Source organism: Protobothrops mucrosquamatus, unplaced genomic scaffold (genome assembly GCF_001527695.2).
Source record: "Protobothrops mucrosquamatus isolate PMUCROS unplaced genomic scaffold, P.Mucros_1.0 scaffold1076, whole genome shotgun sequence".
NCBI lineage: Eukaryota > Metazoa > Chordata > Lepidosauria > Squamata > Viperidae > Protobothrops > Protobothrops mucrosquamatus.
Genome location: NW_015387304.1, coordinates 799059 through 823471, shown reverse-complemented (window position 1 = coordinate 823471; position 24413 = coordinate 799059). Strand labels below are relative to the sequence as shown.

The window sequence follows — 24413 nt, the reverse complement described above, 5'->3', positions numbered from 1 at the left end:
AAACTGTGGAAACTGTTTTTGTAGGCTACTAATTATTCTTGCATTTGAGATGGGCTTCCTTTAGATCAGTGAGTTAGCCATTTGTTTAGTCAAAATCTTCAGATTTTTTTTCTTGGGGTTTAGAACACTGGGCTGCGGCATGCCAGAAACTGGTCTGCACAAACAAGCAAAGCCCCATCCACAGGATGCAGGCAGCATGCGAAACCATGCCCTTCCAGTCTGTGGAAAAACAACTCTGCACGGTACTAATCCATGGTGCCCAAAAGGTTGGGGCCACTGGTTTTGAAGACACTTTTTGGGGTAATGGAAGTAGAAAGCACAGCTAAGTAGAATTCTCCAGATTTCTAGCTTGCAGATAACCAGCAGTTTTTGTAGTACTAGGAGCTTTCTGGTTTAGTAGCTAAACATACCATAGAAACTTTTTCCTGTAGTTTGGTTACTCTGATGAATAAATTAAGAACAATGGCTTATTAATCACTAGCAAACCAGATTCAGAAAACAATTTGTTTTTGGGTTCCATTTTCTTGGCTTGTTTTGGAAAATACAAGCCAAACACTCCAGTTACTGATTGCAAGTAAAGTTCATCTTCTGGAACTTTTTACAGGAAGCACTTTAATGCAAGATGTCATCATCTGAAGAGAAAAGCACAAGTCCTATTCTACCAAAAGATTCTGATCGAGGCAGTTCTGTCTCTTCTGATCTTCAGGTAGGCGAAAAATGAATGCTTTTTTTCTTGTTTATTTGGAGCTTGCACAACATCTTGTAAATGTAGATCTTAAAAATTATTTCATTTGAAGCTGCTATTTATACAAATGACTTTGTATAAATACAATTTGTATAAATACAATTAATTTGCAAATGCTACTGTATAGAAAAAACAGTATAAAATTAATATATTAAATACATTCTTAATAGACCATGGATTATTGAATTCACAGTTGCGTTAGCATAACATACTGGTTTAAAAACATTCTTAGTGCCATGAGTGAACACAGTGAATATTGTGAGAAAAGAGTTTAAAAAAAACCTCCTACGTGGGTGCATCCTTTGTCTGCAGAATAAAAGGTTTTTTTCTCTAATGGCTGAACATAGACAGGTACACTTCAGTTGCTGGATGGTCCCTGCTGTCTGCCTGAGTTCACCATCAATCTTCACCCAGGGCTGCTGTTAGGATGAGTTGCCACCAACCGGGAAACCTTACTTGCATTCCATCTATTTTTCTCTGTACTGCTACTATCATAGCTTCTACTAGGTGTGGATACAAGCCATATGAAAATTAAAAAGAGCATTTAGGGTTTGCCTTTTCATCTTGTTTGCTTCTAGATTTTCAGCCAAGAATAACAACTGAAGCTAAACCTCAACCTTAGCCTAGCAATGCCTAGTTGGTCAACAACTGTTGCCTTGGAAGCTTTTCATGTGACTATTTTGTTTTTGAGGCTAGTTGTGCTTATTGTTGACTTGCTAACCTTCCTGCCTCTTTCTATTTCAACTGTACTAATGGTAAAATAATATAGCAACAATGTAGCTTGTGTATTTTTTCCTTCTGTTTATGTCCAGTTCTCAGATGGAAGCAAAACACATATGCATGACCTATCTTATTACATATTTATATATGTGCATAGACTACTATATTCTGACTGTGAATATGTGTTTCTGTAAGTTACATTTTCCTACGTACCTGTCATGATGGTGGAATCCATCTGTTTTTATGTTAGCGAAAGGATGAAATAGAATAGATGAAAACATCTTATTTTGCTATGAATATATTTTTTTTAGCATGAAAAAATAACAATAAAGTATTCGTGTAGTTTTCAAGCTGGGGAATCTGCTTAAGTGTTCCCTAATCTTAAAAGAAGCTAAATAAAACTGTATAAATATTGACTAGAATTATAGTTCAAAGCTGAATTCAAACTAAAGAATAAAGTACAAGTAATGGTAGGTTGCACAAGGTTAAGCCTAGAATAAATAAACCACATTATGTCATAGAATAACTCGTAGCTACGTTGTTACCTGAGATCATGTGGAGTTCATGAGCCCTGGTGGTGCAGTGGTTAGCATGCAGTACTGCAGGCTACTTCTGCTGATTCCCGGCTGCCAGCAGTTTGGCAGTTCGAGTCTCACCAGCTCAAGGTTGACTCAGCCTTCCATCATTCCGAGGTCGATAAAATGAGGACCCAGATTGTTGGGGGCAATATGCTGACTCTGTAAACTGCTTAGAGAGGGCTGTAAAAGCACTGTGAAGTGGTATATAAGTCTAAGTGCTATTGCTATGATCATAAAGAAAGACATAGCTGCTTTGAAGAATTACAGACAAGAGCGACATAAATTTTCCTCTTATTCTGAAGCACCATTTTCAAACAATTTTTGAAGTTTTGCATATCCTTAATATGTAAAGAGTTATGCACTCGTGTTGTTAAACATTTACTTTCACTTAGCAACAAATACTTATTTTTTTTATGCTAGGATGAATATGAAGAGTTGCTTCGTTATGCAGTAGTTACCCCTAGGTTTGAGCCAAGTGGATTGCGACAATCGGATCACATGGAGGTTCATCAGGTAGCTGCAGGTAACATGTGAAACAAGCTTTTTTTTTAAAGCATAAAGGCTGGCTTATTTTATAAACAAAGGTGGAAGATCATCCATGCTGAAATTTGAGAATTCATGGCAAAAAATAGGGTTTCTAGTTGAATAGATTGATGACCTTTTTTATTTTGGTATGTGAACTATATTTGGTATATAGTTTATATGTATGCTTTTGAGCTAGCCATTACCCTGAACTATCTATCCACTAGTGAAACTTGCAAAAATTATAGAATGTTATCTTAAACAAAATCAAGCCATGGGTTCATTTGATTCAGTCTCGTCTGTGATAATTGACTGAAGGTCTTCAGGATTTGGAGAGTCCAGAAGATTGGAATTTGATGAGTCTTGGTATTTATTCTGAGATATTTTTTATTTTATCATCCAACTATAGGTAGATCCTTTCCATAACTTAATTACGTTTTCCAATAGAAATATACTCACAATTTCTATGATCCCTATACAATTATTTGTAATTTTCCATTACTGTACAATTATTTATTTTCCATTACTAAGATGCTTTGTTAATTTATAGTAAAATTTACCTCAAAGAGGTTTTGTGGCATAGTTTGACATCTTGTGTATGTGCTGTATTTTTTACAAATATCCTAGATGAAGTATTGTTGGCTAAGCTAGATATAGAATTCTTCATATTGAATCACAGTGTGAATGTGACAGTTTACTTACATGAAAGATAGATATTTAATAACTTGCATAAAAAATTGGTTTTTAGCCAGCAAATCATTTTTGAGGCATTTCTAAAAGTATTAGTTCTATGAATGTCTACTTTTCTCAAATGTTAAATACTACTTTAATTCATCTAAAGACATTCAAAATATATTACATCATTATAGTACTAATGTTTGTAGGCAACTTTTGTTTAAAATAACCGCAGTTTTTTAAATTAATTTTTCAAAGAACAGGCAAAGTTAGAATGATTTTCAGTGTCAATACTGTGATAGAATCTAACATTCAGTAGGGCTTAATAAAAAGTTTGTTCCACATATATAGTTGTGTAACATTTGTTGTATACTTCAAATGGACGTAATGTTTAACATCAGTTTGACCCAGCTGCATAATGGTAGCCCTGGACCCTGACTGGAATTCCAATTTCTGCTCTTGGTTCACAATTTAGATTTGCATAAAAAGAAAACTTATTTGTTTGTCCAGGTAATAAAAAATAAGCCTAAAGAAAAACTCTTCCTTCAAGGAACCTATTCTCTGTAAAAACATTTACTTGCTTGGTCATTCATTCATTCATTCATTCATTTTGCAGATTTATACTGCTGCCCGTCTTAAATAATTCTAGGTGGTTGACAGAAATCTAGATAAAAACATAAAAAAATGTGAAACATCCCCAATTTAAAAATGATTGGACATCTCACAACTAGTGCCAACATAGTTGTCTGGAACTATGAAACTGCCTTTACCCATAGAAAAAGGTTAGCTTTTTTGGCTGTTATTCTCTAAGTGCCATGTATATATATGTTATGAAAACAGGTCTTGACTTGGCAATAATATTGTTTCTGCCCACTAGTAAAATAGTAAGAAGGTGATTACATATGTCCATTTATAATTAAATAATTATATAATTAAATCACAATCTGCACCCAAAACAAGTCCTCTAATCTGGAGCTAAAAAGGAAAGCAAAGAATTGGTTATGACTGATTGTAGAGGTATAGTATGAAATTAGTGACAAAGGGCTCCATTCATCTACATATCTAATGGAAGCAAATGTTCTTCCCTGAACAAAGAGAATTCATGTCTAAATATACTATGTACAGTATAAAAGGATTGTATTAAGTAGGAAGGAAAAGGACATAGCTGCCACAAATTTTGGCTTTATTACCAAGGCCAGCTCAAATTCTTAATCCTCCTTAGTCCTCCTTATACCTAAGTAGTTGCTTTTTCTTATATTATTGTGTATTATATTTTATCACATTTTCTGTTCAAGAGATTTAATTTTGTATACCATTTACCCCACCCAAGTAAAAGATTATGGGAAGTCTAGGACAGGGGTCCTCAACCCCCGGTCCATGGACTGGCACCGGGCCACAGCATACTAGCAACTGGATCGTGCAAAGAAGTGAAGTCCCATCCGCTGGATGCAGGCAGAACATGAAACCACACCCCCTCTGTCCACAGAAAAATCTTTCTCCACAGAACCGGTCCCTGGTACCCAAAAGCTTGGGGGCCTCTGGTCTAGGATTAACAAAAGACAGATGGCCCAAAGTTACCCTATAACTTTTCATGACTGAAACCTATCTTCTTCCAGACCTAGCTTGATATTTTGATTTCCACACAAACCTAGTTCCTAGATTGTACTAAATGTTCCCAGTTTTTTCCCCCTTTACATATTGAATCTGCAGACATTTCTAAATAGATCTCACCTTTATTTTGTGCTTAATATAAAAAATGATTATGAGTAAAATAGAAAGTTTTGCATTTTTTGAAAAGAACTCTTACAATTATGTCGCTAATAATAATGTTCCACATAACTGCATATATAAAAACATTAGGAATAGAGTGCTGACTGAGAAACTAGCATGGCTGTTGAAATGCAGCTTCTTAATAGCATATTGCAGAAACTGTTAAGATTCAAATAATGGGAAGATTCTAGAATTCTGTGTATTCTAAGAACAGTGTCAAGACGTCTTGACACTAATGAGAAAAACAGTATTTTTCAAGGCTAGCACTGATCAGCTTCATAGTAAAACCCTTACCTATTATGATAAATTACTGCCAAAAAATTGTCTATTTCCTCTTCTCTGAAATCTTCTGGAGATGTAGCTGCAGAGTTGTCAAGTACTAGAGGTAACAATACTTCTCTGCTTTAATGGGGATGTTGAGGGCTAATTACCATTCTCCTCCGTGAGTCTAGCACAGTCTTTGTTGGTTAAATACTTGTCCAGAGTAGTTTGGACTTAAGTGTGGATGAATGTGTCTAGCCTATGGTGAATGGAAGGCAGAAAGTCTTTGAAATAAAATGTGTGTTTTGAGAGGACCAACTATGGAAAATCATTATATTCCTCAGGTTTGCTACATGTGTTTGTTGTAGGTGTTTGGGAGTTATCTGTTTTTGGAAATAATAGGCTTGAATGCAAAATAGCCTACCATAGAATACATTGACCAAATGTCTGTTGTTACATTCAGATATACAGGATGTTTTCTTGTTGATTTGGTGTCTCTTACATTTGTGAATGATTCTGGGTGGCATAGTGTTATCCATCAGTGTTAGGTTAGGTTCAAAGCCATATTCCCTTATCAGGCATTTATAATATAAAATGTCATTTGTGCTCCCACACAAATGTATGCTCATGAAGGGCCATGAAAAACTTTAAGGATAGAAAGTGAGGAATGTAGACAGATTAAAAGAAGAATGAAAGTAGAAAATGATAGTTTTGAAAAGATCCCAGCTAGGTAAATAGATTGCATTATAACCGATTATATTTTCAATTTTAGGAAGCCCTTACATCTCAGGGTGTTTTTACCTTTAAAAATGGCTTGGAAAATTGTGATGCCATCATGTTTTGCTGCCTGATTTTCTCTGGTACTTTTCATTTTATGAGGTAAATCATAGATTGTAGACCTTGTAGTTGATTGAGCACGTAGAGAAATTGATACCTGCAAAAAATTAAATTGAATAAAACAACAGTCTATGGATTAGATGCAGTACATTTTGAGAGGTGGCTGTACCGGTAGTTACTAATCAAAAACCTTCACTTTAATTTAGATTTAAGGATAATTATATTTAAAACAAGATGGGGGGAAAATCAGAATAAAGTATACCATAATGTTAAATCTTGCATTTGAATGTTTTAGCACTTAGTTAACTAAATCTCAAAATTTGTAAGGCTCCAGTAGCTGCAGTGGCACATGTGTGGCTGTTTTGTATTGCTTCTTACTAAGATGATGATATTCCAGTAAGGAGGACTTGTGTTTGAGTGAATCTGTCCTAAAGCTTGACCTTTCTCTGAAGTACTTTATCGAACTTGTGATGGTGCTATTGTCTACAAATGGCACTTGTTAAAATGGCTTTTTTAAAATTGCAAAATTCTATTAGAAAGATTTTCCATTCAGGAAGGATCAGTTGATTTAGAGTAATCATGTGAGAAATGTCTCACATAATCGTGTATCCCCATTTCATATAAACTTGATAAGTAAAATAGGATACACTTTCTTCATGTAAATATTGCTGCCTGGTTGCAGTCTTGCTACTTCTTGCTTCTATTCATGCCTGTATTTCACTCTCACTGCAAGTAATAAAAGTCTGTGTCTGTTTCCCTAGAGTCGGGTTCCTTTTATAGCTACCTTCTTTTCTCTTTTTTTGTGCCTATTGATAGGTGGCATTGTCCAGTTAGGTATTACCAATTGCTAGCACTAATATTAAAACAGAAGAATTCTGATCAATGGCGTGAACAGTGCAGAGCTGAGTATTTGATTCTGCCTGTCTAAATATAGCCAGTCTTTTTTATCTGAAATAGGTAAGAGTCCAGGAATGAGTGACTACAGGCATGAAAGTGCAGGAATGAAATGGAGGTGCCATGGAAGAACCCCAGAACTTGCAACATCTAGTCGAACAACAAGAATAGAAGGTATAACTACTAGGACGAGAAAGAGGATAGCTTTAAAGGTTATGGTAGTTTAAGACAGACATGTCATACACAAGGTCCGCGGGCCGAATCCAGCCTGCCATGTGGTTCCGTCTGGCCCAGGGACCTGCTCTGGAAACAGCGAAGGACCGGCACATTGCACCTTGGCCCAGCCCAGGCCGACCTGGTGCCAGCCATCAAAGCCAGAACGTGCTCAGCCTTAGATCCACAGGGAAGCCCTGGAACCAGCAATGGATGCCCTTGCCCTGCCCCCTGGGCAAACACACAAGTCTTGCTCCGCAGGCTGACTTCACCCAGGACGCCAGCGCTGGTCGTCTCCTGTGCACACACCCAGGAGGTGGGGCAGAGACAGCGGGGGCGGCTCCTCGCTGATTCCAGGGCCGCCCCGTGGATCTAAGGCTGAGAGCGTTCTGGATTTGATGGACACAACCAGGTTGTAGATCAGCACCACCTACTCCTCCCAACAGCACCTCCATGGCCCCCTCGCTGACCTAGCCTCGCAGCCATGAGGCTTCCCTTTCACCAGGACTGACCCTGCCCGCCTGCGTGGGATAGCAATGGCCAGTGGCAGCATGAACACCGGCAGCGCTGGCAATCTCTCCCCCTCCCATCACCCCTTCATGAGCGTGCAGGAACGAAAGAGATGAGAAGGGGAAGGAGGGAGGGAGGGAGGGAAAAGAAGGAAGGAAGGAAGGAAGGAAAGGCAACTTGGTTGGAGATGCCCCAGTTCACGCAGTTCTGCTTCAATCCTGGATCCATTGAGACTTGGGCTCAAAGGAGAAAGCAATTTTGTGTTCTCTTTTGTCACAGACAGGACTTTATCGACAATCCAAGTTAACATTGGTATTCTTGAATTGTGAACCCTTAGGAAAGTATCCCCTCCTTGTGTATTGCAAACAGCCATTTCCAGTGGGGAAAACAGGACAAAGAAGAGTGGGGGAAAAATATTTTCCTTTGCTATATTTCCAGTCTGAATTAGACCATGGCAGGGTCCCTATAGGAGAGCTCTCTTAAGGAGTATGTATTAATAGAAAAGCAACTAACTTACCTCTGTTCCTAAATGCTAAAGCTGTTGCACATAAAAAACAGGAGCTCTGGTCAACTATCACAACTACCATTTTGACAGTTTTGCTGTACTGTTGTCTGTGGACGCCCCCACTAAATGCAAGCATGGAATAAACAGCCTGGTTTCTTCTGTCTTTTAAGTGGCCACAGACTACTAGCAAAAGTGGCATTTGATCACAAGGCAAGGAGGCATCGAGAAATGTTTCCCCTGTTGCATTTGAGCATCCAAGAAGGGACAGGAAAGGAGAAAGGGAAAGAGGAAAAACAAACAAAAAGGAAAGAGGGGAAGGAAAAGAAGGAAAGGGAGGGAAGAATGAAGATAGATTATAATGAGAAGGGTCTGAGGGAAGTCCTGCCTTAGCACTTGGCTACGAGCAGCCCTGCTGCCCTTTCATCATCCCCTTGTCCCCCTCCTCCTGACTTCTCCTGGTGGTCTCCCATCCTATTGCTGAGGATGCTTTGGTTACAAAGCTGGGTCTCCTCGCAAGGAGAGGAAGTAGGCCTCTCTCTGACCCAAACATTTTGCCCTCCCACACATACCATGAGCAACTTGGCCAATGAGAGCGAGCCAATCAGCAGCAGCCTTGAGTAGGTAAGCGCAACCAGGCGCCCCCTTGGGAAACGCTGGACTGGGCACTTGCCCTCCACTGCCCAGCGCTTCGGGCAGCTTGCATCACTGCGGGTCCTCTGCATGGCCTGAGAGGGACAGCAAGGCTCCTCTGGTGGACAAGGGTAGAGTGCTCGCCCTGGTCTCGCCTTCCTCTGCTGGAGACAATGGATCTCCCCCCAACCCTGCCCAGGCCACCACAGGTGCCGCCCAATATGAGCAACACTGAGGTGACCACGCCCACGCCCACCCCCCAAGGTCAACAACAATCCTGATGCGGCCCTCAGTGAAATCGAGTTTCACACACCTGGCTTAAGATATAAGCCTAATCTGTGATGATTTGGGGGGGGGGGTAACACATAAATCCCCATAGTTGTAACCTGCATGTATCCATATACACCTGAATTAATGTATGCCTCTTATACCATATTGTCTCACTTAAATCTACTATGGTCTTCAAGTGTATTTACTTGTAAATGTGTACAATTATTATCTAATTAAGTTACTAATTATATGGAATCCTTTTTTATTCAAAAAGCTTCTCTAATGAATATGAAGCTGCCAGTACTTTTAAAAATAAGTATAATATTTTATTTTCTTCCCCTTTTTGAAAGAAAGGAAAAGTAACACTAAAGAAGCTTATTATATGCAGGGCTTTTTTTCTCATAGAACGCCCAGAACGGAGTTCCGGCACCTTTTTTGGATGGAACCTTGTAGGGTAGGCAAGGCGGGTTGTGAGTTCTGGCACCTTTTTTTTTTTTTTTTTTTTTTTTTTTGAAAAAAAGCACTGATTATATGTATAACTTTTCTATTCCATAACATACATGTAAAGAACAGAATAACAAGAGTGGAAGGGACCTTGGAGGTCTTCTAATCCAAACCCCTGCTCAGGCAGGAAACCCTATACCATTTCAGACAAATGGTTGTCCAATCTCTTCTGTAAAATCTCCAGTGTTGGAGCACCCACAACTTCTGGAGGCAAGTCATTCTACTGATTAATTGTTCTCTCAGAAAATTTCCCCTTAATTCTAGATTGGTCTTGTCCTTGATTTCCATCCATTGCTTCTTGTCCTGCTTTCAGGTGCTTTGGAAAACACGTTAACACCTTCTTTGTGGCAGCCCCTTAGATATTGATATTAGATAAATATACACATATTCCTATCGCTTCCTTTATGGCGGAATTTAAGAGACATTTGTCTTACCCAACACAAAACATATATTTAAAGAGAGAACATAACATAAACATATGTGTATTTTTATAGAAACTGCCAGATGTTAAAATGTATTACTTATAAAAGAGATGTTGTATTTAAAATAATTGAAGGTGTTCATGTTAAAGTCAGTTATAGAAAAAAGGTTATTTTTTATCCCATTAAAGATTAGCAAATTTGTTGTAGCTTAAGTGAGTAAGAAGCCACAAGATAACATTGGGCTTTTGCAGGAGCGTTGGGGTTTTTTTAGACATTTTTGTTTTCAACTTATATTCTGCAAATCCAGCAAAATCTAATACAGTAATACAATATTAGAAACATAGTTGGTTTTCTGTTTTTATAGTTTCAGCGTCAGTAAAGGAATCAGCTCATATGGATATGGAAGGACTTTGCCCAATCCGTTCAGACGAAACTTCGTCACCAGGGTCCTCATCTAGTCAAAGAGATCTTCAGGGGACATATGTAACTGACATGAGCCTTTCAGATGATAGAGTGACCCACATAGAGAGTATTCTTGATCTGTGGAGTGGCAGCCTTAAAGTAGGTAATTTTTGTACTATATGTTAAATTCTGTGGATAACCTGGTTCGTTGTATCTTATTTTCCTCAGTCTTTGTTCTGGAATATTATACCACTAAAGAAGTCTCCTTTGACTATGTGCGTATGCCATCATGCGTGTATGTAAAAATAAAATAAAAAAATCAAAGTTAATATAATTATGTTTAAATTTAAAGTTAGCCAAAAAAAGGAAATGGGTATAAATATTGCTGAGATCTCATGACTGATCACAATCTGATTCTTTTTTTAAAAAATAGCAATATATATATATAATTCAGACAATATAAGGTATAGAACAAAGAGGGAGAAGCAACATACCATTTTTCCATCCATTGCAGTTGTTGCAAATTGTTGATCTAAGCTGTTCTTAAGTGTTTTGGATGTCAGGTGGCTAAGAAGGCCCTAACCCTTCCTTGCTTCTTTTGGTATTCAAATCGTTTAAAATGCTTTCATTTTAAGTTACATTAAAGTAACTTAAAGTAATGTTATGCTTAGCAGTTACATATAGGACCTGAAACTCTACAGAACATAGCATAACTTTAAATAAATATGTACAATATGTCCATACTTTAAACAGAAAATATCTTTCTTCTTTTTTTTTTAAACAAATTTTATTGGTTTTTTAATTCTTAGAACTTTGTTCTAAGAAAATATCTTTCTTCTAATAAATTAAATTTCACCTTGCTTTGAATTTGATATAGTAATGTGTAGAAACTATGAAATAGAGCCACCACCTTCATGTAAGTGGTTCCTATTCCTACTATAAAGAAGTATTTTGTTAATTATTGGAACCTTTCTTCCCATAATTTAAATTCATAACTTGTGCTCAGCACTCTGGAATAAGACAGAACATGTATTTACTTTCTTTTTCACGTGCTTCCTTTCAGATATTTAAAGATGCAGTTGTATTTCCCAACAACTGCTTTGTTTCAAGGCTAAACATACTAGGTCGTTCAATCTTTCTTCATAAAATATATTACCCTGATACAGCTACTCTGTACCTTCCCAATTTCTCTCTTCTTTAAAAGGTGTAGTGCGTAGAACCAGACATAATACTTGAGGTGGGATATCATGAAGCCACAATGGAATAGAACTATTACTTCTCAATTATTATATTCAATTATGCTTCTGTTGATAAAATCAAAAAATTCACTCTTTGAGCATGATTTTTGGGCCAGAAATGTAGTTGTTAACTACATTTGAGCCAGCTCATGTTAACTTAGCTTGCTAATTAGGTTATAGATAAATTTGGCAAATGCTTGGTTGAAATCTATCTATTAACAAATACATCCCTAGCTCAATGCAGCTGTTGGTCATTCCAGAAATAAGACTGTTAGACAGACGCCTGTCTTCTTGGAACTGACTTATTCGTACTGTGTGTGTGTGCATGTGCATGTGCACACCTCTGAATCAGTGTTGAATCCTGGCAACTGCCTGGATAAGTTCCTAAGTTTTCTTGGTAAAATTTTAGAAATAGTTTTACATTTCTTCCCTTCTGGGGCTGAGAGAGAGTGACTCGCCCAAGGTCACACAACTGGCTTTGTGCTTAAGGCAAGACTAAAACTCATAGTCTCCTTTTTTTAAGCTCATGCTTTAATCACTGTACCAAACTGGCTCTCCATGTGTACTTAGCTCCCTTGTAATAAAACTACTGCATTTCAAATGTTTGTCATATGTTTCTGATGCCTAAGTTCAAACTTTTATTTAATTCAGAAGAGTAGTTACTTTCATTTAACTTTTGACAGAGATAACTAGTGAAGGAATTTCCATGTCCGAGAAACTATTCTCTAGGGACTGTTGCTAAAAAGTTTTAATTTTGGATGTCACTTTTGGTTTGTTCCTTTGTTCTAGAGAATAAAATAATTTTAATATCTTTGTTTTGCAGGTATTAGAAAAATGCCACTGAATGAGAATTAGAAATCTCCCCTCTACTGTAACAAATATATACCTAGGAAATGACAAGTTTTCAAATAGCACGGTTTTTTTGTACTAGAGTTTTTAAAAATAAAATAAACTCAACCTTTATAAGTGGATATTTTCTTCCTTGAAAATAAATCCCAAAATACTTTATTAATTTATTGCTATATATAATGTTCCTATCCAAACCCTAATTGCATCTTGCTTAAAACAATTACTTTCTATTTTTTTTAAAAGGATATTTTATTTAACCTATCAGATTTTTCAGGCTATTCTTTTTTTTTAACTAAAGCAGCAAACAATTATGCAAAAGTATTATTTTCAAGATTGATGCTACCTAATTGTCATTCATCAGGTTTGGGACCTAAATATGTTATTTTAATACTTTCCTCACAAACCGGTTGCCAGAGGGAGGCAAAATACTATATACTTTTTTTTGTTTCTTTCATATGTTTTAGGATAGCATTGATATCTGTCATGGAAACTTTCTCAAAATTTCAAGTGCAGCACTTTAAACAGTTTTATGTTTTACTATATAAACCATTTGTGTTCTTAGCCTTTAAAAGCTCAGACAGCCTTTAAAAACTCAGAGTGATCTTTATTTCTCTACTAAATAACTCCTTCACTTCTTTTAAGACTAATGTTTTGACTGAGTTGAGGAAATGGAAACTTCATTTTATTGAACATCATACCTTAGAGATGAGACAAGAAAGAGAAAAGCACGCAGCTGATGTGAGACAATTGACTAATCAGATGGAGAACTTGAAGGAATTGCTACATACTTACGAGATTTCCATAGGGAGAAAGGATGAGGTAACAAGTTCTAATTTACAGGAGGAATTTTTTATATGGTCCACATTTTCCTTATTGGTTACTGTTAAGAATTGCCTTTGCAGCAAATAATTGTTTGGAGAGCAATATTTCCCTGGTATATGTGCTTGATTTTAATGACCAAGTTCAAATGAATTAATTGCATAGTTAATGCTCTTTATGCATTTTCTAATTTCTTTTTGTTCAGGTAATTGCAAATCTAACACATGCAATTGAGAAACAAAAGGACAGGATAGAGTTAATGAAAAAATTCACAAAATGGCGACTTCAGCATTTTTTGGGCAAACAAAAGGCCAGAGAAGAGGTATATATGAATTTGCTCATGTTAATCAAGATTTGTTTTTAAAAAATCCATTTTAAAAACTATATTTTAAAAACTGATCAAATTAACAGTTCTATGTGGAAACCTTCATCCTCTTTTCTATAAATAATCTGTCTCAGTAAACTGCATTTGCATTCAGTCTAAAAATGATATTTTGCACTTTAGGGTCATGTTATGGCTGTTTAGGATTATGTTACAATCATCCCATGAAATCATGAACATTAAAAAATGTTAAAACATTATTCATCCCATAAGATCTGAATGTTAACATGACCAATGTGGATTCAAGCTTTTGTCTGATTTCATGCTGAAAGTTATGGTTTGTTTATAATTGTATTATAGTTTATACAGTATAAAAGTGTTTTACAGATACTGTAATATATTCTCTTCATCAATTCTGGTATGGTACAACTATAGCACAGGTTAGAGTCCTGTTTTGGGAAGAATTAAATAAAGTGTAGTGAAACTCAGACCTGCCTTGGTGACATTCCTTTCCAGGTATATGCAAACAAACTGGCTGATCGGCTGTATAAATTAGGCTTATTGAGGAAAGCCTGGGCAATTTGGCGATCCCGCTTGAATGCAAAATGGAAAGAAACCATGGAAAAGGCTGTTCAGACAAGTTTGGAATCTATGCGTACTTCCCTCACCAATGACTATGAAGCCAAACTTCAAGCGGTAAGGAGTTTGGAATATTTGGAGAATGTTTAGTGATACGATAGCACTCCAGGGTGTTACCTAAATTAGACAAAAACTGGTTTTGACAATATTTCACTTTAGGAGAAAGGACCCATAGGATTTACTTCCAGGAAAATTTAAATAGGATTGTAGGCAAAGGTGACATTCTTGACAACATCCAGTACTTCGGCCACCAAATGTCTTTACCATTGTAGTCACACCATTTCTGTAATATACATAGTGTCTCATCTTTTTTTAAAGCATTGAATATTGTAACCTTCCCCTACAGCAGCCAAGAAACAAAAATATATTGTAACTCAGTGCTGATTCCATTTCTTTTATTTAAAGGAGCCAATTAACTGCAATTTTCCCTCACCTCTATCTTTTATCAAATATGCTAAGTGATTATCATTAATTAAATGTTTTTATTTCTTGGCTTAGGTAAATAGTGAATTGGAGGAGGCCAGATCTGAAATTATTGAACTGCAGAACCAAAGACAAGATTATGAAGATTCCATGAAGAAGGCTTTCATGCGGGGTGTCTGTGCACTGAATCTAGAGGCAATGAGCATGTTTCAGGGCAAAGATTTCAAACTTGACCAGGGTTAGTATTATGAGGGGAATGAAAGATTATTAGCATACTGGCCCTATGTCAATGAGTAATCTCAGCTGATTTCCCTAATGTGCTCTTCAGATGTGTTAGGACTACAGTGCCCAGAATTCCTCAGCCATTTGAAAAGGCTGAACTGATGTAAATTTTTCAGAAGGTTTTCTGACCATAAAAAATACAGTATTTTTATGGAGGATTAACAGTGTTGCCTTGGGGTTAAGAGGCCAATGAAGGAAATAGGGATATATAAAATATACTCTTAAGTTCTACTTTTGTGTTAGAAATAAATGGATTTTAAAATTTTTGTGGGATATATCTGTAGAGAATTCTAACTTCCACAAATAATAATGAGAGACCAAACCAATACTTTCCCCTCTTCTTTTTAACTATTTTATCACCTTTAACTTCCTTGAAAGAAAAAAGTGTTTTCTCCTCAGTTTCTGAGGAATTAAATTCTTTTCAACTATATACAGTAGATTTTCTTTCATAGATTTGTGGCAGTTTATTATGCAATCAGCATAATTCTACATACATTCTGATTTTCTCCTTCAAGAACTGAACACTTGGCACACTGTGGCTTAGGGGATGCTTTTAGATTTTTTTTCCTTTCCTATTTTGACATGTGAAACCAGCCCCCACCTGGCCCAGCAGCCAGGCCCAGCATGGTACAAAAAAGTGTTTTGGTACACTGAGGCTCAGGGGCTGCTTTTAGCTTTTATTTTATTTTTTGCAGTGCGAAGTCAGCTTCAACCTGGCCCATCAGTTAGATCAAGCATATTTCGTCAGCAGCAAGAGCAAGTAAACAGTGAAGGTCAGCTGGGCTGATGGAATGTAGGGCTAGAGGGGTGTTAAAGTGTAGGATGACAAAAAAACACGTTGGTACACTGAGGCTCGGGCTGCTTTTAGCTTTTCTTTTATTTGTTTGCAGTGAGAAGTCAGCTTCAGCCTGGCCCATCAACCAGATCGAGCATGTTTCGTCAACAGCAGGAGCAAGTAGATGGTGAAGGTCAGCTGGGCTGATGGAACAGTGTTGCAGGGGTCTTGGAGTATAGGGTGGCAAAAAAGTGTTTTGGTGCACTGAGGCTCATAGGCTGCTCTTAGCTTTTATTTTATTTTTTGCAGTGAGAAGTCAGCTTCATTCTGGCCCATCAACCAGATCAAGTATGTTTCGTCAGCAGCAGGAGCAAGTAGACGGTGAAGGTCAGCTGGGCTGATGGAACCCTGGGTTTCAGGGGCCTTGGGGTGTAAGGTGGCAAAAAAGTATGTTGGTACAACTGAGGCTCAGGGGCTGCTTTTAGCTTTTTTTTATTTTTTGCAGCGAGAAATCAGCTTCATCCTGACCTATCAACCAGATCGAGCATGTTTCGTCAGCAGCAGGAGCCAGTAGACGGTGAAGGTCAGCTGGGCTGATGGAACACTGGGTTTCAGGGGTCTTGGGGTGTAAGGTGGCAAAAAAGTATGTTGGTACAACTGAGGCTCGGGCTGCTTTTAGCTTTTTTTTATTTTTTGCAGCGAGAAATCAGCTTCAGCCTGGCCCATCAACCAGATCGAGCATGTTTCGTCAGCAGCAGGAGCAAGTAGACAGTGAAGGTCAGCTGGGTTGATGGAACGCAGGGCTCCAGGGGTCTTGGAGTATAGGGTGGCAAAAAAAGTATTTTGATGCACTGAAGCTCCTAGGCTAGTTTTATATTTTCTTTATTTTTTTGCAGTGCGAAATCAGCTTCATCCTGGCCCATCAGTTAAATCAAGCATATTTCAGCAGCAGCAGCAGCAGGAGCAAGTAGACGGTGAAGGTCAGCTGGGCTGATGGAATGATGGGCTGCAGGGATCTTAAAGTGTAGGATGGCAAAAAAAAGCAGTTTGGTGCACTGCGGCTGGGGCTGCTTTTAGCTTTTATTTGTTTGCAGTGCGAAGTCAGCTTCAGCCTGGCCCATCAACCAGATCGAACATGTTTCGTCAACAGCAGGAGCAAGAAGACAGTGAAGGTCAGCTGGGCTAGTGGAACTCAGGGCCACAGGGCTCTTAGAGTGGAGGGGCGGCAAGGGTAACTGGGACTGAGCTAAGGCAGCTGCAGCTTCCTGAGGTGTGGCAAGCCACAAAATTTGGGAGCTGCCTGCTGCCTGCCAGGCAGAATGTAGGTTGACCGAAGAGGCAGAGATGGGGGTGGCAACAGGCAGGTGGGGGATTTGGAGGCAGTCACTTCCTTTACTGAGGCTCGTGGCTGGGTGGGATCAAGCTCAGAATGGCTTATATTGGAGCCCATATTGTGAATCAATGCTTTTCTTTTTTATTTCTCCTCATAAGGGAATGGTTATTTTTAAATCTGAAATAATTAATTTACCACAGGGTGGCACTCCAATACTTCATAACATTCAATGGCAAGAATTCCACAGGTGTATATAGGTAGTCTTCAACTTAAGATCACAACAGGGACTGCGTTTTTGTCACTAAGAAATATCTATTGAGTAGTGCCTTCCTTTTGTTTTAATCTTGAATTTATCTCATCCAGAAACATGTTGTATTTAACCTTAAATCTTATCCACTTCTCCATAAAACAAAACCATAGTATTTCTAACTGTGACCACTCATTATGTGGATGTCTCCTGCCTTTAGGCCAAATGAGTTCCCTCCTGCCCCAACAGCTGCCCCTTTAAAACTGTATATTTGTGTGTGTGAAGAACAAATTCTGGGTCAAAATGACAAAATTAAAAACATAGTGATAAAAAGGAGGGGGAAATACAACACAAATACATACACACATATGCTATTTTGTTTTCCCTAATATCTAGTCTACAGGATAAATTAAAATGTCTTTATAATTATTGCCAAAACTTTTCAACATAGATGGTAAGAAAATGAGTTTTGCAATTTAAATATACATTTAAAAACTATTTGGATTAGATTAGCTTCCAAAATATTGGATCAGGGAGCAAAACCTATGTATATTCTGTCTGTCTGTCTGTCTGTTTGTTTGTTTGTTTGTTTGTTTGTAAAATTTACAGGCCACCCAATCTTACTATCTTACCACAGAGTAACGCTTGTTATATCTCTTATTCCCCTATATTGAATTTAGATTATGGTCTTTCTTGGCAAAAACCTAGTAAGGTTAGCTATTAAATCTTAGAACTTACCTGAATAAACTATCATATACAGAGGTAATAGATAATTTTAAGACAAATACCATACCATATTGAATAAATATTGTAGGGCTATTTTTAAATTAAGATGGCAACAAATAGGACTGATAATTTCTGTAAGTTTCTACATTGGGAAGTACAAATTATATAGCTTTTACAAATTTTATACCAATGTGTACTTGTCAATTTTGCTTGCAAAATTATATAGATACATAGTTATATAATAAAATTAGATATATACTATCTAAATATTAGCAATATTTATCTCTTCGTTATTTTGTTAAGTTCTGAATGTTTGTTAATTTGTTTATAGTAGTTGATCCATCAGAAAAAAGAGCAGAATCTGGTGCTGGCACTGGTAGACCTACAGCAAAATTTTCTTCATTTCAGTATGATCAGCCTATGCCATCTACTTCCTCGCTGCCACAACCACCACCTCATTTTGCTCCAACAACAGCTGGATCTGCTCCTGCAGAAGATCTTGTAAGCGCTCATTTAACACAACCTTGATTAGTAGCAGATTTCAATTCCATTGAACTAATCTTAGAGCAGTTTAATAAATGAGGATAAATTATTAAATCAGGATTGCAGAGATATTGGGCCTGAAAATCAAGGCAATATGTTGATATTAATATTTTGAATTAGGAAATAGGTGGTATGTATTTAATCTAAAGCAAACTATTACAATTTTTATTCCTGCTGTTTTGCAGTTTTCTTCTCACCAAGGCCATGCAGTAACATCTCAAACCAGATTAGACTGTGCTGCTGCCTTAACAACCTGTGGTGCTGCTACAGGATCAGGCATAATGTGCATTTCAAAACTGGTAAAAACCCACTAACATTATTTTAATTTTTTAAAACTACTTTTGCTCTCCACATATTTAGTGGGAAATTTTTCTATAGAACTCATTGGAACTGGACCTTTAATATATATCTATATCTGGAAGTTACAAGTTTAGTTAAAATGTCCTACTTCCTTTTCATCCCCTTTTTCAATCAAAGTTGAGGATAGATTCAAGTGTGTGAAAATACTAAGGGATGTGATCATTGGCATATGACAGCAATAGGGACAGAAATTTCCATCGCTAAGCCATATAGTCATCTCTTAGCTATGGCAATCTCTGTAGTCCTGGTTGCTGTTGTTAGCTGAATGCCATGGTCATCAGGCAAGGCAATTTCAGGTTACCTTTCCACAACCAAAATCAGTGGGGAAGCCGGCAGAAAGTTGCAACGCCTAGGCAGGCAGGTACATGGCTGCTGCCAGATGGAGATGGTAAAGAAGAAGTGTGGGAAGAATGTACCAGAGTGTGGCATGGGTTGGGAAGGGTGTATGGGATAGTGGTATAAATCGAGGCTACACAAAGGTGTGGCATGGTTTGGGGAGAGTGCAGCACAGGTCAGGGAGTAGGTGCAGGATGTGTGTAAATGGCCAGTGCAGCATGAATGAAGAGAAGAGAAGGATGTACAGGTGGGGTAGACTTACCCCAGTGACTTGTGACCTTCCCTGCCAACTTGCTCATTGATTTTCTGACAAGCCGGCAGAGAAAGTTGAAAATAATGATTATGTGATTGCAATGCACTGCAACTGGCAAGTTGCCAAGCTTCAGATTGCAGTCATATGACCATGGGGGGGGGGGGTGCTGGGATTGCTGGAACTAACCACCATTTGTTCAGTGCCAGCTTAACTTCAAACAGTTGCTGAATGGTCATAGGTCAAGGACTACCTATATGTCCACTTTCCTAAGTCAGTCAGTTCTTTCAATAGAAGTAAGACAAAAAAGGCCTGTTGTTGAATCACTGGTGTTGATTCAACAACAGTTTCCTTGTATTATCAGGTAATCAGTGATTATGAAATGATTTAATGCTGTCCTTTCTTTGAAATATTTGCAGTCTCTTGAAAATGAAATTCTAGACAAGAAATGAGATCAATGAACTGCCACAAAGAATGATAAGGAAAAGGACCCTGAAGGCGTGAATGCCTCTGAAATATTTATATTTCAAATATTTATCTTTGGTGAAGAGAGCCCCAGAAGCTTTCATAAGGCTATTGTCCCCAGGGTTTCCTTTCTAGCTCAGAAAAATGTCAAAAATTCTGCAGCTCTAGTAATTAGGGTTTTTGTTTACATAGAAGTAAAGTTTGTGGAATGGAATCTTCTAGTTGTCTTTTCTGAAGAAATGCTCATGTCATGATACAAATCCATAATCTACAAATAAGACTGTATTTCCAGTTATCAAGACTCTAGAAAGAATGTGTTCCATTGTTATGAGAATATGCTGTTAGGATTTGATGATCCAGGAACCAAAAACTTATATATTCAGTTTTTCCTAACCAAAGATAGGGAAACATAATATTAAGAAATCTAGCTTATAATTTAAAGCTGCTTTAAAAAGTGCTATGTGGTTCTTATATAATTAGGATTTTTGTTTGGCTTGCCACAGCCCATGACTAGAGTGGTAACATCAGCTCAACAAAAGGCTGGAAGGACAGTCACTGCAAAAATCACCGGTCGTTCAGATTTTGCGGCAAAGAATCGTATTTGCAGTAACTTAGATGTCTTGGGTGTTTCGCCCCCCATGAATTCTGTTGTGGTGGAGAAACATCATCCTGTCACTCAGGTAAATAATGAGTTCTGTGAGTAACGTCTGCATTTTATGTTTCCTTTTGATTGGTGACTGGTTTGCTTTAGGGTTCTCATCAGAATTATTGTGGAAGTTCAGATTAAAAATGCTTACTGAATTAGTTTGTCCACACTTTTAGGTTCCTGTATTTTGTCTAGCATGCGATGGAATTCCATATGTGCCATTAGGCAGGTACTGGCCAATCAACCAAACATTGTGGTAGTAAATAAGGAGCAGAAGATGGTGGTAGCGATAGACAGGGCTTTTTTTTTCGTCATAGAACACCCAGAACGGAGTTCCGGCACCTTTTTTGGATAGAATCTTGTAGGGTAGGCAAGGCGGGTTGTATGACGTGTGTGAGTTCCGGCACCTTTTATATATATAAAACCTCAGAAATGGGATTCGAACCTGGGAAGTTATACATACTAGGCAGTGATTTAGCCACTAAGCCACAGGTTCTCTTCCCCTCTTTGCCAGCAGAGTCAAGGGAGTAATTATAGGGAGTTCAGACAGATCGGTCTGATTGTGAACACCTTGACATTTTCAACTGCCATACTGCAGTTTTTCTCTTTTTACAATATCTCTTGCCTTGCCGCCCCCAACTAGGGGCATAGAGCAGGCTCAAGTCGCAACTGCGAAATATTTTTATATCCAAATTTCTTTTTTCTGACAAAGAGTAAAGAATTAAATTGGGAGACTAAGATGGACTATTTCTGGCTGCAGTATGGCAGTTGAAGATGGACCATTTCTGGCTGAAGATGGACCATTTCTGGCTGAAGATGGACCATTTCTGGCTGCAGTATGGCAGTTGAAAATGTCAAGGTGTTCACAATCAGACCGATCTGTCTGAACTCCCTATAATTACTAGGAACTGAGACGACCGTTTCTCCCCTTCTCTTGGACACCGAATCACCGATTTAGTGACGGATCATACATATTGAAGGGTCCAAGCTTAGGGTATTTCCCATACCGATTGACTACTTCCGTTTTTTCGGTCTTTACCAGGTAGAATCAGAGGGTTAAATTAAGAAATGAGAAACAGTCTTTTTTCTTTAAACCTATATTTAATATTTCGCAGTTGTGACTTGAGCCTGCTCTATGCCCCTAGCAATAGATATAGCAGTGCCAAGTGACAGCAGAAGAATTCAGGAGGAGAACATATAAAAAGCTGGAAAAGTACCAGGGTCTGAAGGAGGAATTAGAGAGGATGTAGAAAGAAAAGACCAAAGTGATCCCAGTAATGGTAGGAGACTCCTGGGACTCCTAAGCTAGGCAAATGGCTCCAACAGATCCCAGAATTGACATCAGAGCGTTCTGCCCAAAAGAGTGCAGTGCAAGAAACTGTTAAGATATTTCACAGAACCATCAAATTCCAGGCCTTTGGTAGAGGGTCCAAGATTGAGGAAGACACTAACATCCACAAGGTGAGAAGGGAATTAAGTATATATGAAAAACAAAAAAGTTAGAAACTAAAAAATACTGTTCGCTTAGCTGCAAACCTCACCTTAAATTATATCACACCCGCCTCCTACTACCAAGTAGAACAGGTTGGTCTTCAACATTTGTCTGAAGCCCAAGGGGAGTTTATGAATTTGGATATAAATCAGTATCATCTGTATTTCGTTTGGTTTTGGTATAAATTTTGTATATCTCTATATTCAAAATGTGTGTGTGTGTGTGTGTGAATTTAAAGAATCCTAAAAATAAATAAAGGAACCCAAAATAGCTTGAAACATGCTTAATGATCGCTGGGGAGTCTTGAATTTTGAATGTCAGTTGGAAGCAAGAAACAGAAGACTGGATGGATATCTTAGTACTCCATAGTTGGAGATGGTTCTGTTAACTGGAATATGGAAACAGGAACTTATAGAAGGTGCCAAATTAGTTTTGAGGTTTTTCAAATGAGATTTAAAAAAATGCTGGTCTGGAATGTTTCCAGTTATTAAGGAGACTATGGAGGAACCAAGTGTCTGATTTAGTATGAGAGAAATACCACTGGGGATAGTTGTTTGGCTTCCAGAGTAAACATACACTTCCATTTTCCTTGATTTTCAGTTTGATTTCCATGCTGTGTATTAAGAAAGAATAGTGTCTCTCAAACTCACGATGAGAACATAGGGAACTGGTGGCACCACTCTTATTTCCAAATGAAATTTGCTTCATTGCATAACTAAGTGCTAGAGGTAACTGCTTCTTCCTATAGCTGCAGCTACAATAACCCACATCTAAAATGGCCCAGAAAGAGACAGAAAATTGTACTGTTAAGGCAAGTGGACTGCTAGGTAATTTCCATACAGCGGATTTTTGATTTTTTGTGGTGGTTGTTTCTTTTTGTTCCAAGAATATCTTGAGAAAAGCTGTTAATATGGATTCTAAGATTCTAGGCTATAGTTTATTGTATTAAATGGGAGGACTGGAACCTGTTCAGTGATAATCTTTGACTAGACAGGTTAAACTGGTTTGTTAAAAAGCTTGGAGCAGCTTAGTAAAATCTTGAGGGTATTGCCTGAGTTATTGAACAACTTCTGGCAAGTCCTGGCCATGTTTGTTTCATGTTCAATTTTTTTTATATATTATTAAAATTGTTTTACCTTATGAATTTGGATAGATAAATAATAATAACTTTTTGCTTATATCTTTCAGCAAACTATATCTCAAGCTGTTGCTGCTAAATATCCTCGAATCCTGCACCAGTCTTCTAATGCTATCAGCGTGAGACATCTAGGACACAATGGGAAAACTCCTGCCCAGACTCACAACAACATTCAGTCAATAAAAGTAGTGGAGTAGGTTAGCCGGTTGAAACGCCTGTACTTTATTTTAAGCACATGGAGAAAATTTTCCAGGTTATTGTTTAACATGTGATCCCTGGTGCTTGCAGATTAATGGAATAATAACCCAAGATGCATCATGTTTTTCCTCTCAATAATATTGTACATGTAGATATTTTGAAGCGTAAAAAATGTGCCACCCAAGATGGCATAATGTAGTTCTGTGTAACTGCAAATAAGGTATACTTGAAATTTTTACTTTCTTAAACTTATTATATATGCTTATTTAATGTTTTTAATAAAATGAAGTATTGAACTTGTATATTCTAAAAGTTATTCCTGCTTTATATGTGAACAAGAGCATAGATCATTTTGCCACATTCTGAATTGCTATCTAAGTTGTCCATATATAATCTGATTTGACATTCAAATTTTTTTTGATTCTGCTATATTTTATCTTCAGCCATTCGTAGAACAGGAACATTACAGAGAAATTTCATTTTGTGCAACATAAAACTGGTTTAGTAGTCTTACTCCATTATGGAGAGGTATATAAGTCTAAGTGCTATTGCTATTTACTATGGTGGGAATTCAGATATTTCCATAAGTAATATTTACTGACATCCTCAATCCCAGCTGTATTCCCACCAAATGTTTTATAGCAGCGGCCCCCAACCTTTTGGGCACCAGGGATTGATTTGGTGAAGGGCAGTTTTTCTGCAGACCTGGGAGGGGAAGCATGATTTCATGCACTGGCTGAATCTCGCACATGCACAGATGGGGTTTTGCGTGCTTGTGCAGACCAGTTCCTGGTGGGCCATAGACTAGTGCTGGTTCGTGGACTAGGGGTTGGGGACCCCTTTTCTATAGGGTCCTCCAGTGTAGATTTTAAGA

The 24413-nt window shown here is 37.7% G+C and overlaps 1 protein-coding gene across 1 annotated transcript; it reads left to right on the top strand.

Annotated features, from left to right (window-relative positions):
* Positions 1 to 609: 609 nt before the first annotated feature.
* On the top strand, positions 610 to 23830 carry POC5 (POC5 centriolar protein). Its single transcript, XM_015820148.1, has 16 exons — positions 610 to 706; positions 2464 to 2566; positions 7066 to 7176; positions 10421 to 10617; positions 13188 to 13364; positions 13570 to 13686; positions 14203 to 14382; positions 14824 to 14986; positions 15726 to 15803; positions 15921 to 15998; positions 16115 to 16192; positions 16900 to 16977; positions 18443 to 18612; positions 18840 to 18953; positions 20569 to 20745; positions 23392 to 23830. The coding sequence occupies exons 1-16, from the start codon at positions 623 to 625 to the stop codon at positions 23536 to 23538; spliced, it is 2052 nt and encodes a 683-aa protein (XP_015675634.1). The 5' UTR covers positions 610 to 622; the 3' UTR covers positions 23539 to 23830.
* Positions 23831 to 24413: the final 583 nt, after the last annotated feature.